We start from the raw sequence: 12,591 nt of genomic DNA on the forward strand, positions 1-12,591 counted from the left end.
ATGGATCTAGTATGTCGCACATATAAAAGATGTGCTCTATAGTTTATGTTTGGCCACATCTAGGACAGTTTGAGTTTCTACTTATCCTATATCTATAAAGGAATTCTTTAGTTAGTACAATGTTATTGAGAATACGCTAGTAGGTTTCCAACCATTTGTTCGGGAGTTTGTGTATGTTCTTCCAGGTTAGTGGCCAGTTAATAGAAGGATCATCCATATTTTCATTAAGAACTTGTTCATGTATCACATTATAAAAAATGCGAGGTCTAGTTTTATTATGATTATTTATTAAGTTACACTCTTTAACAATTTTATTCAGTATTTCTCGCCATCTTTTAAACTTTCTATTATTGTTGTTTAAGAACGGTAAATGTTCATCTAACCCAGTGATCTTGTTAGAGATCAGACCTATTATATAACTAATCACATGGTATACAGGATGATTGCATTGTTTAAGTGAGTTTATTATGGATGCAATTTATTATGCACTTTCAAAGTGTTTTATATCCCAAATATTCCATCCTCCATTTTGTTGGTTGTTTTTGATTATTTTCCTGCTCATTGGATCATATGTGTTCTGCCATAGATAATTGTAAATAGGACTCTAATTTTTTAATCTTTTTGTTTAAATTTGTTATATAAAGGTGATAAATAATTCTTGCTATAATTGCCTTGTTAATAATTATGTTTCACTCAGGTCGGTAGAGCTAGTTTTCTGACCATTGTTTGATGGACTTGTTTATTTTTGATTCTATTTCAAACGTATTTCTTTCTCTGGCTTCTCTATCATACCATATTCCAAATATTTTAATTGTGTGTACAGTTTGAATTGCCATATGTTCGTTTGAAATGTTTCCTGCAATGTTTAAAATTTTACATGTATTTTCATTCCAGTGAACAAGCTGAAATTTTTTAATTTTATCAATACTTTTTCTAGGCTAAATTTGCTGACTATAAGAAAATTTATGTCATCTGCGTATGCTAATAATTTTACTTTATCATTCATTCCAGGAATATGAATTGGTTCTATTAAGTCGTCATGTGTTATACTTTTTAGCAAGGCTTCTATATAGATCACAAATAATACCATCGAGCTGGGACACCCCTGTCTAACTCCTGCGTAACAATTTGTTTTTTGAGTTGCTGTTGTTAATTGAGATGCATGTCTTAGTCAGATTGTATAATCTTTGGATAAACCATAATTCTTTCTTGTTAAGACCAAATTTTTCTAGTATTTGCCACAGTTTTTCCCTATTGACTGTATAAAATGCTTTTTTAACATCTATTGATAATATGGAGAGGGGGTTCCTTTTTTTATAAACATTTTCTATTAATTGAATGAAGGTAGTATCATTTTGTATGATTCTTCCTTTTATGCCTGCACTCTGAGTACTTGTTATGATATCTTTAAATAACGTTTCAATTTTTTATGCAGTTGATTATACTATATATTTTGTAGTCAGTATTAAGAATGGTTATAAGTCTAAAATCTGTTAACTCTTTCCCTAAGCTATTTTTCTTGTGTATAAGTATAATTTTGCCCTGGCTAAATGAATTACTGAAGTCATTAAATTTAAATATTACCTGTAGTATTTCACTTATACTTCCCTTGAAGAATTTGTAAAATTCTGCTGGTAGAGTGTCTCTTCCTGGAGATTTATGCATGTTTAATTCTTGTATAGCATTCTTGATTTCTTCTTTAGTAATTTCTTTGTTGATTTTATTGGTTGCTTTATCTTTTATGGGAGTGATTTATTTTAGAATGTTATCCTTTACCAAGTTATTTGAACTTGGATTACTAAATAGATCTGAATAAGATTTTATAACTTTTATAATTTCTTGTGTGTCAGTGTATACTTTTTAATTAAAGTTTATTAAAGTCCTTATGTGTTACATGTCAGCAACGTGCTGAGTAGAAAAATACATAAGTAACAAGCATACCGTACATTTGTAAGAGATCACTGTTCTTTTTTATAGTCTCATGTAATCATAATACCTTTAACTATTTACAGGGGGGATATGTACAGGATATATACAGGAAAGATATTATGAGAGCAGTTACAATTAAGTGAGTTTACACATGAGTGAGTACAAAGTACAATGAGAAATTACAGTAGTACTAGGAAAACACTTATTCAAGTGACATAGTTTCTAATGGTGATAGAAACTTAACAGAGTTAATTATAACAATGCCATAAATCATTAAATACATATTTTCCATTTATTTCTTTTGAAGATGACATCGATGACACCAATATAATGGATGTTGAAGTCGTTCTCGGTAAACAGTTTTTTGTCGCTGGTTATTTTGAGATTGGCCTCATCGCAGATTTTATTTACAATCAAAGTAGCGTTCTATTTTTTATCGTCGAATAGGAGGGCGCATCTAGCCTTCCAAATTAGTCTTTTGGTTAAGGCGATCATCCAGTTGAGGCAGTATTTGTTCTGGTTTTTTATGGGAATGTTGTTGAGGAATTTAGCACAAAGCCAAGAGATGTTGGTTTTGAAGATTTTGTTTATCCAGCACCAGACTTGTTTAGCCGTGGTGCACTTGTATAAGGTGTGGAAGATGGATTCATCTTTGGTACATCGAGGACATCTGGCGCTTTGCATATGACAGTACATGTGGAGATAGTTTTTGGTCATCACGATGTTGTTTAGGATGCGCCAAGAGATTTTTTGCCATTTTGCAGGAATTCTTCCCATGTTATACGAAGTATCAGACCAGTTAATGGAAGAGTCGTTGACGTTGGCGTTATCACATTGGTCGTGGATCTTCTTGTAGATAGTGCTAGGTCTTATTTTTTTGCCGATAAGGTTATTATTAACCTAGTCCATGCGAACTATCTACAGAAAAAAATTGAATGGAATTCGTCATGCGGCGCATTTTTTGAATTTTTGGATAATTTTTTAAATCGAGATATTTTGCTTCAAAATCGCGCTATATTTAATCTGTTTTTTGTGTTTGATTAAAAACATATTGCAGTTTACGATTGTTTAATTTTTAGTTTAATACAAATTTAAAATAATATTAAAATTTCGAAGTTCACGAACAATAGAAAAAAAAATTAATTTACAGAGATTCGCTGAACTTTGTACATCTGTTCGTTAGACACATCTGTCTTCTTTTAAACAAAACAAACCGCAGCTCTCTAGCTAGAGCGGGGGAGAAGTTATTGCCATTATTTACACTACGTCTCTAATTACCCTGCGGGGAGAGGGGAGTGGGGAGTGGCTCGGGTATTTGTAGGTCAAAGATTATCAACATACTTTTATAAGAGTGAATATTTGACACTTTTTACATATTTTTTCAACGTTTTATATAATAATAACCTATAATAAATGATTAGTTAATTTTTTCCTGCGATTACGCAATATCCGGAAGTAATGAGTTTCCCGGAAAATTTTTCAGCTGGAAGATTTTGATAAAATATCTTCTTGTCTAAATAGAGTCAAATAACATGAAAACTAGAAAAATTACGCTTTAAAATAATGAATATAGCTATTTTTTAACGTTTGTTTACATAATAACTTTAATCACGTGGATTGATTCTTCGCGGGAAAATCCAGACTACATGTTCTGAAAAAAGCTCTCATTCGTTAAAGTTAAATCAGTTATAATATAAATGACCAATTAGAGCGTAATAAGCGTAGAAACAAAAATTTTAAAGCCAATTAACAGGAAGAACGTCTTCCATAGACTTACTATAGAGAGGTGGAGCTTCCCGGGAATATCTCTTGCTAGATAGTTTTAAAAACATATTAATACTATTAAATATTGTCGAATTAGCTAATTTAATGTCTTAAAACGTTAAATTAGTTAATTAGAGCTAAAAAAACGATTTAAAAAGCGAATTTATTGTGATTGTTTACATTTTACTTCGAAGGTTGGAGGCGGGACTTTTCGCGGCAATTTTTCCTTTCACAAGTCTCTGATTAGTTACAGTAATGTCAACAAAGACAGAAGATACCCAATAAAACTTTAGAAGGAGTTTCCCTTTGATTGTTTTCAACAACTGTCTAGTTAACTTCGAAGATTTACTGTAAATAGTAGGGGAGTGTGTTTCCCGAAATATTTATGGCCCAGGGGTGGTAACAAAACGCTTATTGGCTTAAACAAAGTCAATTGACCTACAAAAGAGCGAATCATAGCTAAAATCGCAAGAAAACTTGAATATAACGCGAATTATTCAAATTTTTTTTATTAAAATCGCGATTTCGCGGTATCAGCATCTCATTAATAATAGGTGGTCACGTGATCCTGCGATAACGCAGTCGTCGCAGCAGCAAGGTTAAGGAGCATGTTGATGATTTTTCTCCAACAAATTAGCCTGCTGGAGTTCGTGAGGAGGAAAGGCCTGTTTGCAGTATTTTTGTCAATGCGTTTAATGATTGGGCTCAGGGGGTAGTAGGTGACATCATAGAGAGGATGATTGCGAAGAATGACAGAGTTGATCAGGTTGGTGAGTTAAGGAGAGCATTCAAGGTTTTTAAGGTCACAGATCTTCCAGCCTCCCTGCTTGATGTTGTTCTTCATTATTTTTCTTTTGAGGGGCTTGTAGTCACTGTGCCATATATATTTGAATATTACTTTGTCAAGATTTTTGATTTTGCTTTTGTTCAGATTGGTGGTGTAAAGAGTATACATTATTCTTGCGATAAGGACTTTGTTTGCTACAGTAACACGTTCGGGAAGGTACAGCCAAAAGCCCAGTCCAGGGTTGCTTCTTTTATGTTTTTTATCATGTTGTTGAGGTTCTTCTTGCTGCTGTCCATGTCATACCAAACACCCAAGATCTTTGTGTTGTCCACTGTGTTGAAGCCTAGGACATCATTTTTGATGTTGCCATTGATCCCGAGAATTTTAGTTTTTTCTTCATTGATAATCATGCCGGTGAGATTGCTGAATGTGCTTATTTTTTGCAAGATTCTCTTCAGAGTGATGCTGTCGGTAATAAAGAAGTTAATATTGTTGGCATGTGCGACATATTTAGTGTTATTGCTCTGGCCAGGAATATAGAGAGGTGTGATGAGTTTGTTTTCATTGGTCATTATGAGGAGAGCTTCGATATATATAGTAAACAGGATCATAGGCATGGGCAGCCCTGTCTTACCCCAGCGTCACAGTTGATTGGGTCTGAAGTAAGATTGTTGGTGCTTATTATGGTTTTGGGTGTCTGGTATAGAGTTTTAATCTTTTTGATTTCATTATTGTTCAGGCCAAAGGCTTTTAGGATTTTCCAGAAGACCTCTCTGTTTATAGTGTCGAAAGCTTTCTTCATGTCGACAGATAGAATGGAGAGAGGGGCTTTTCTTTTGATGTAAATCTTTTTTATTAAGTTTATGAACATGATGTTATTTTGGATTGCCCTGCCTTTGATGCCCACACTTTGGGTGGGGCTGATATGGGGTTGGAGTATATTCTCTAATCTTTTAGTGATAATTATGCTGTAGATTTTATACTCCATGTTGAGCAGGGTTATTGGTCTGAAGTCCTCAACCTGTCATACTTCGTTGCTTTTTTATTGATTACTATCATTTTGCCATGATTGAAGTTGTCGTTGTAGGTGTCCCCTCGGTGTGGGTTCCTGTCCATGGTGAGGGGACCTCCCAGAGACGGTTTAGTAATTTTTCTTCACCATCCCTGGGATCTTAACGCTTACCCACGTGTTTGCCGTACGTGGTGTCCCGTATGCTGGAAAGGGGGATCTTGGTAGTTGAGGGGCAACATAACGTCCCCAACACACTGCTTTGGCCCTTGCTTCGGATAAACGGGAGGATCAAATCAGGCTCTGTTTGAGTCAATTGGCTGGTCGTTGAGTTATACTTGCCAAACTGTTTGTGGCCGCGTAGTTTTACTACACTCAGCCTGGTGCGGTGAATAAAGCACCAGTCTGAGAACCTCATATATTGGCCGTTGTTGAGGAAGTGATTGCTCACTTTGTTACCAGCTGTGATTTTTAAGGCTTTACCCTGGTCTGGCTTGGTGGTAAGCTTTTGTAGGTGGTGGTATTTCAGGAGTCTGTCCAGGGTATGTTGACAGCCTTTGATGTTGATGATGTGGTCGGCGGCGGCGATAGTAGGTATGTTGTTGTGCCCGTTGACCCACTTGATGTTAATTTGTTTCTGTAGACGTCTAGTGGCCATCCTGAGCCGGGTCCACATGGAGGTGATATCCTTCGAAGGGTTGTCAAGATCAGCTTCCATTGATCTGTCCAGGTACTGACAGATGTTGTCAGTGTTCGGCTCACGTTTAATTCTTGATGTTACGACGTCACTTAGGGCTCCCAGTGCCACCTTGGAGATGTTATCATCCCTAGAATTAAATAAGTGAACGGCGTGACTTACCTGTGCAATATCTGCTAGCAGACTGGAGGGGGTCACGTTGGCACCACCTTGTTTGTAGGCAAGGTACACAATCTCGGCGCTGGCTCATTGTGGTACGCTGTGCCAGCGTTTGACGAGCCTTTTTATGATCCTATTGATTTTGTCAAGTACTTTTTTCAGTGTAGTGCCAGTTGTTAGGCAAAAGGTGAGCCTTGGCATGATGAACGTATTAAGTGCATCAATTTTTTGCCAAGGCGAGAGGCATCTATCTTGTTCATGTCCTGTAGTACATTGTCCGTGGTGGCGGCTTTTGTGTCGCATATGGAAAACCCGGTGGGGACACCAAGATGTTTATATGCGTCGTCCTTTCTGAGTCTCGGGAGAGCTTTGTCGTTGAGCGTGAAGGTGTTGGTGCTTGATGTGTGGTCCTTTTCGAGAACGGCAAGTGTACCACATTTGGTGTGATTGAAGCTTATTCTCGCCCACTGGGCCCAGGATGCGATGGATTCTAGTTGTTTTTGTAGCCCCTTGTTGCTGTTTTTTACCAAGGCAACGTCATCGGCATACGCTGAGGCGTCGACTGACATGTTGTATCCTTTCCTGAGTGCCTGGATGCGACGAAGTGCTGGCTCCACTGTTAAGATGAATAGGAGGGGGCTGATGGGGCACCCCTGCCTAACACCCGAGAGCATTTCAATTGGCTCGGTGAGGCCCGTGCATGTGCGGACTTTGGTGGTTGTGTCGACGTATAGCTGCTGGAGTGTGGAGATGGCATCAGGATGTAGGCCATGCCATTTTAGCGATTCCCAAATGATTGTGTGTGAATATTTGTATATGTCAAAAGGGCGAGTTTTTCTATCTATATTGCTTATCTGATCATTGTTGTTTAATATTTCTGCAAAAAGTTTTCTCCATTCTTTATACTTTTTTTGTATTATCAATTAAAAATGGTTTAACTTCCTGTGTTTGTGTTATTTTTCTTGTGACGGGCCCTAAGATGTATTGCAGGATGTTGCTTAGTGGATGTTCTTGTTTCTTTATTGAATTTATCATGTTGGCTATTTGTAGAGAGGTTTCTAAATTTTTTAATTTCCAAATCCTCCAACCACCTTCTGTTGTCTTGTTTCGCATGATTTTCCTGCTTATGGGTTCAAAAGTGTTTTGCCAGATGAATTGAGATATTCTTTTTTCAATGGCTTTGATGTCATCATTTGAGAGTCTAGTGATGTACAGTACATGGTGTACATAATTTTTGCTATTAGTATTTTATTTGCAATTATTGTTCGTTCTGGTAGATAGAACCAGTTGGTACTCCATTCCTTGATTCCTTCTTCTATCTTGTGTATCCCCCTCGATGTGGGTTCCTGTCCGTGGTGAGGGGACCTCCCAGAGATGGTTTAGAAACTCCTCTTTACTATCCCTGGGATCTGAACGCCCACCCACGTGTTTGCCGTGCGTGGTGTCCCGTATGCCGGAAAGGGGGATCCTGGTAGTTGAGGGGCAACATAACGTCCCCAACACACTGCTTTGGCCCCTGCTTCGGATAAACGGGAGGCTCAAATCAGGCTCCGTTTGAGTCAATCGGCTGGTCGTTGAGTCATTCTTGACCTCGGCTTGGAGTCAACTGATCGATGCAGACCGGGTGGACACGTCAGACAAGATGTGCTCTTCTTGACTGCATTGTGAGGGTATAGCTCCTGGGAAACCCTGGTGTGACGGTCTATGGGACTCTCCCATGTGACGGCATCCCCTTGTTGGGCCCCGTGGTGGGTGGGGTCACTAGGAGCTGAATAATTATTTCTAAATATGGATTCATTAAAGAACAAACAAACAAGTACTAATGCTTCATCAAAGGAGGTTAGTTCCAACCAACCATCATATCTCATCGTGCATGCCACAGGAGAAACTCCTTTATCTAAACGTTCCCCGTTTTTGATTCAAAAACTCTTTGAATCGACCATTGGGCATCTTAAAAAAATCCAAAAGTTAAGGTCAGGAGATCTGCTAGTAGAAGCAGCCTCCCCTCAACAGTCAGAAAAACTATTAAAAATGAAATCTCTAGGAGACATACAAGTCACCATCGCACCACACACAAGTTTGAACTCATCACGTGGTGTGATATCTGAAATCGATTTGATGTCTGAGGACGAATCCGATATTCAGATCGGCCTCTCAGACCAACGTGTCACTGCTGTCCGACGAATTTCAATCCGTCGAGATGGCAAGTTGATACCAACTAAACACCTTATCCTCACCTTTGGAAAACCGTCATTGCCATCTTTTGTTACGGCAGGCAATTTACGCTGTTCAGTTCGCCCATATATTTCAAACCCACTGTGTTGCTTTAAATGCCAGCGGTTTGGACACTCACAAACATCCTGCCGAGGTAAAAGCTTATGTGCACAGTGTGGAATTGAAGGACACCAGAGTACTGAGTGCACCAGTACTCCACGCAGTGTAAACTGCAACGATGCCCATCCTGCCTACTCTCGGAAATGCCCTGCATGGCAGAGAGAGAAAGAGATTCAGTGGGTGAAAACTGTAAACAATCTATCCTATCCAGAGGCTCGACGCATAGTCAGTCCAAGTGCTCCTTTAAAACAGAAGACTTTTGCAGCTTCTTTGAAGTCTACAAAGTCATGTGGGGTTCAAACTGATATCTCTGTCTCCCCAAGCGAATCTCTTACTCACCATGCGAAATGTTTAATACTCCTGTCTAAACAAACACCAGAAAAGGAGATCACAAAAGGAAAAACACCCCTGCCTAAAACGGGTAATTACAAGAAACCTGGGTTCTAAAAAGGCTAGTAAGAACCCACTAAACAAACAGAGTGAAAGCTGCTCTCTCTAAATCTAAAAAATCAGAGGCTCAATCTATGAGTGAGTTCTCTGACTTTTCTGAAGATGAGACCAACAAGGAGGTTACAAAAGAAATGTCACCTCCAAAAGAGAAACCCCCTATTAAATTAAAGAGGGATACCCATGCAAAGAATGCTGCCTCAAACACATAATGGATTATAAAAGAATCCAATGGAACTGTCGTGGTTTTCGCAACAACTTCTCTGACATTAAACACTTGACGTCATCTACCTTGTCTCTCTGTGTGGCACTCCAGGAGACTCATCTAAAACCTGGAGAAAATATTTCTTTAAAAGGATTCGATCTTTACCGCAAGGATGATGATAGCCACAACCGTGCCAGTGGAGGTGTGGCTATTGTAGTTTCAAATCACATCCCAACCTTGCCAGTACAAACCACAACTAATTTGCAAGCCGTGGCAGCTAGAATATCTATTGGAGTAACTGTCACAGTTTGTTCTATATACTTGCCACCAGATGTCAGAGTGAATGAGAATGAATTGGATACTTTGGTTGAACAGCTACCAACACCATTTTTTTTACTGGATGACTTCAATGGTCACAATCCTATGTGGGGCAGTCTTGACATCAATCGTCGAGGCAGAGCCATCGAGAGATTTATAGGTAATCACCAACTGTACCTATTTAATACTGGAGAAGTGACATACTTCCATGCTCCATCAAGAACGTTCACTGCCATTGATCTATCATTAGCAACTCCAAATCTGTTTTCAGCATTTACATGGGAGGTTGGATGTAATCCACTCTCTAGTGACCATTTCCCAATATTTCTAAAATATCGAGGCAGAGAAAGCTGTGAAACAGCCTGTCCACCACGCTGGAAACTGGAAACGGCAGATTGGCCTGCATTCTCCTCTTTGGCTAACATCACTGAGGAAATGGTCAATACTGCTAATATCAATGACGCAGTTGAAGTTGTCACTTCTAGTATTATACAGGCAGCTGAAAAAACAATGGGGAAAACATCAACCAGATATTCAAAGCATCCGAAACCATGGTGGAATCAGAATTGCGAGGCAGCATTTAAAGCACAAAAGAAAGCATGGGGAATTTTTAGAAGATACCCTAGTGCTGAATATTTGACTGCTTTTAAAAAAGCAAAGGCAAATGCCAGAAGAGTTAGAAGGCAAAGCCAAAGGGATTCTTGGAGGAAGTATGTTTCTAGTATAACATCATCTACTAGCTCAAAAGCAGTCTGGGATAAAATCCATAAAATCAATGGGAAATATACTTCTTATTCTCTGTCCATGCTAGAAAATAATGGCACAATAGTCAGCGATATACAGGGTATTGTCGATTTATTGGGAGAAACATTTTCGTCTTCATCCAGTAATATTATGTATCCAAGAAATTTTCAGGCTTATAAAGCCCAAAGCGAAAAACAATATTTAAATTTCCATTCTTCATCTAATGAGGAATATAATGTGCCATTCACTAACATAGAACTACATACAGCGATCTCTCGCTCGGGGAATAGTGCTGTAGGCCCGGATAAAATCCACTACAGCATGATTAAAAATCTGTCAAACAATTCCCTTTGTAATCTTCTAAATCTGTTTAACAGAATATGGACAGAACATACTTTTCCTGACTCTTGGAGGCTATCGATCATTATTCCCATTCCGAAGCCTGGTAAAGACCACAAGAATCCCTCAAATTATAGACCAATCTCTCTGACAAGTTGTCTCTGTAAACTCTTTGAGAGGATGGTAAACAGACGTCTGATGTATCTCTTAGAGAAAAATGAATACTTTTCACCACATCAGAGTGGTTTTCGTAGGAACAGAAGTACCACTGATAACTTAGTAAACCTTGAAACATCTATACGCGAAGCGTTTGTTAGACGACAACACTTAGTGTCTGTGTTTTTTGATATAGAGAAGGCCTATGATCGCTGTTGGCGATATGGGATACTCCGTGATCTGGACCATTTCGGATTTCGGGGTAATTTGCCAATTTTCATAAAAAACTTCTTAGAGAATCGAAGATTCCAAGTCAGGATGGGCAACACTTTATCTAGGCCTTTCACGCAACAAGAAGGTGTTCCTCAAGGCTCTATTTTGAGTGTGACTCTGTTCCTAATTAAAATTAATAGCATAGCTAACTGTCTTCCCCCTAGTGTGAAACACTCTTTGTATGTGGATGACTTTCAGATCTCCTGCCAGTCTAGCAACATGAGTTTTATCGAGAGACAACTACAAACCTCCTTAAATCGCATAGACCATTGGTCCAAGACTAATGGTTTTAGTTTTAACACGGAAAAGACCTCGTGCATCCACTTTTGTCGAAGGCGTGGTTTGCATTTGGATCCGGAAATTTACCTAAACGGGGATAAAATCCCAATGGTGAATGAGACTAAGTTTTTGGGTGTTTCTTTCGATAATAAACTGACATTTTTGCCACACTTGCGCAACCTGAAGAGTAGATGTTTAAAATCTTTAAACCTTTTAAAGGTACTATGCTGCTCATCCTGGGGAGCAGACAAAGTTTCGATGCTCAGGATTTATAGGGCCCTTGTTCGCTCTAAGCTGGACTACGGTTGCATTGTTTATGGCTCTGCGCGAGAATCTACTCTTCGGATGCTGGATCCAATCCACCATCAAGCTTTGCGTTAGTGCACCGGTGCATTTCGAACTTCCCCTGTTCAAAGTTTGTATGTGGATGCCTATGAGCCTTCACTATCTCTCAGGAGAGAACAGTTGTCTCTCTTTTATTACATTAAACAAAAATCTCAGAAAAAAATTACAGCTGATTGTCCAGATACTCAGCTGAAAAGATTGTTTGTTGCTCGGACGAGTTGTGTCTTTACATTCGACATAAGAATGGAGAATGTAAGCAGCACGATTGACCTAGACACAAGCAACATCTCACATGTTCAGGTTAATAGTATTACACCTTGGTCATCTTCACCGATCGATGTTGATTTAAGCTTAAAGCAGTTCCCTAAAGAAACCACGCCAGACTACGTCTATAGACAGCACTTTGCGAAATTCAGCATAGTAACAGGAATTTAATTCCTATATACACCGATGGATCTAAGCCGGATAACTATGTCGGCTTAGCCTTTGTTTGCCAGGATGAAATTGTGGCAGAACAAATACCACCGAATTCTTCCATCTTTACTGCGGAGTTGCAGGCTATTTATTTAGCCTTAAAGCATATAAATCGGAAAGGTCATCGTTGCTGCGTGATTTACACTGACTCAGTTAGTGCACTTCAGGCTTTGATCTCGTATGAACCTAGTTCTCACTGTCTAGTTATTAAAATTTAGAAACTAATCTGTCATCTCACTACAAGAAATTTATTTGTGAAGTTTTGTTGGGTCCCAGGCCACGTGGGTATAAGAGGTAATGAAGAAGCTGATACAGCTGCTAAGTCAGCAAGC

General features: G+C 38.7%; 1 protein-coding gene across 1 annotated transcript; it reads left to right on the forward strand.

Annotated features, from left to right (window-relative positions):
• The first annotated feature begins 8,376 nt into the window (after positions 1-8,376).
• On the forward strand, positions 8,377-9,126 carry LOC111622441. The gene has a single exon (XM_023364816.1). It carries the CDS (start codon positions 8,377-8,379, stop codon positions 9,124-9,126), a length of 750 nt encoding a protein of 249 aa, XP_023220584.1.
• The last annotated feature ends 3,465 nt before the right edge of the window (positions 9,127-12,591 follow it).

This window comes from Centruroides sculpturatus, unplaced genomic scaffold (assembly GCF_000671375.1).
Source record: "Centruroides sculpturatus isolate CEXI.00-Female unplaced genomic scaffold, Cexi_2.0 scaffold195, whole genome shotgun sequence".
Classification (NCBI taxonomy): domain Eukaryota; kingdom Metazoa; phylum Arthropoda; class Arachnida; order Scorpiones; family Buthidae; genus Centruroides; species Centruroides sculpturatus.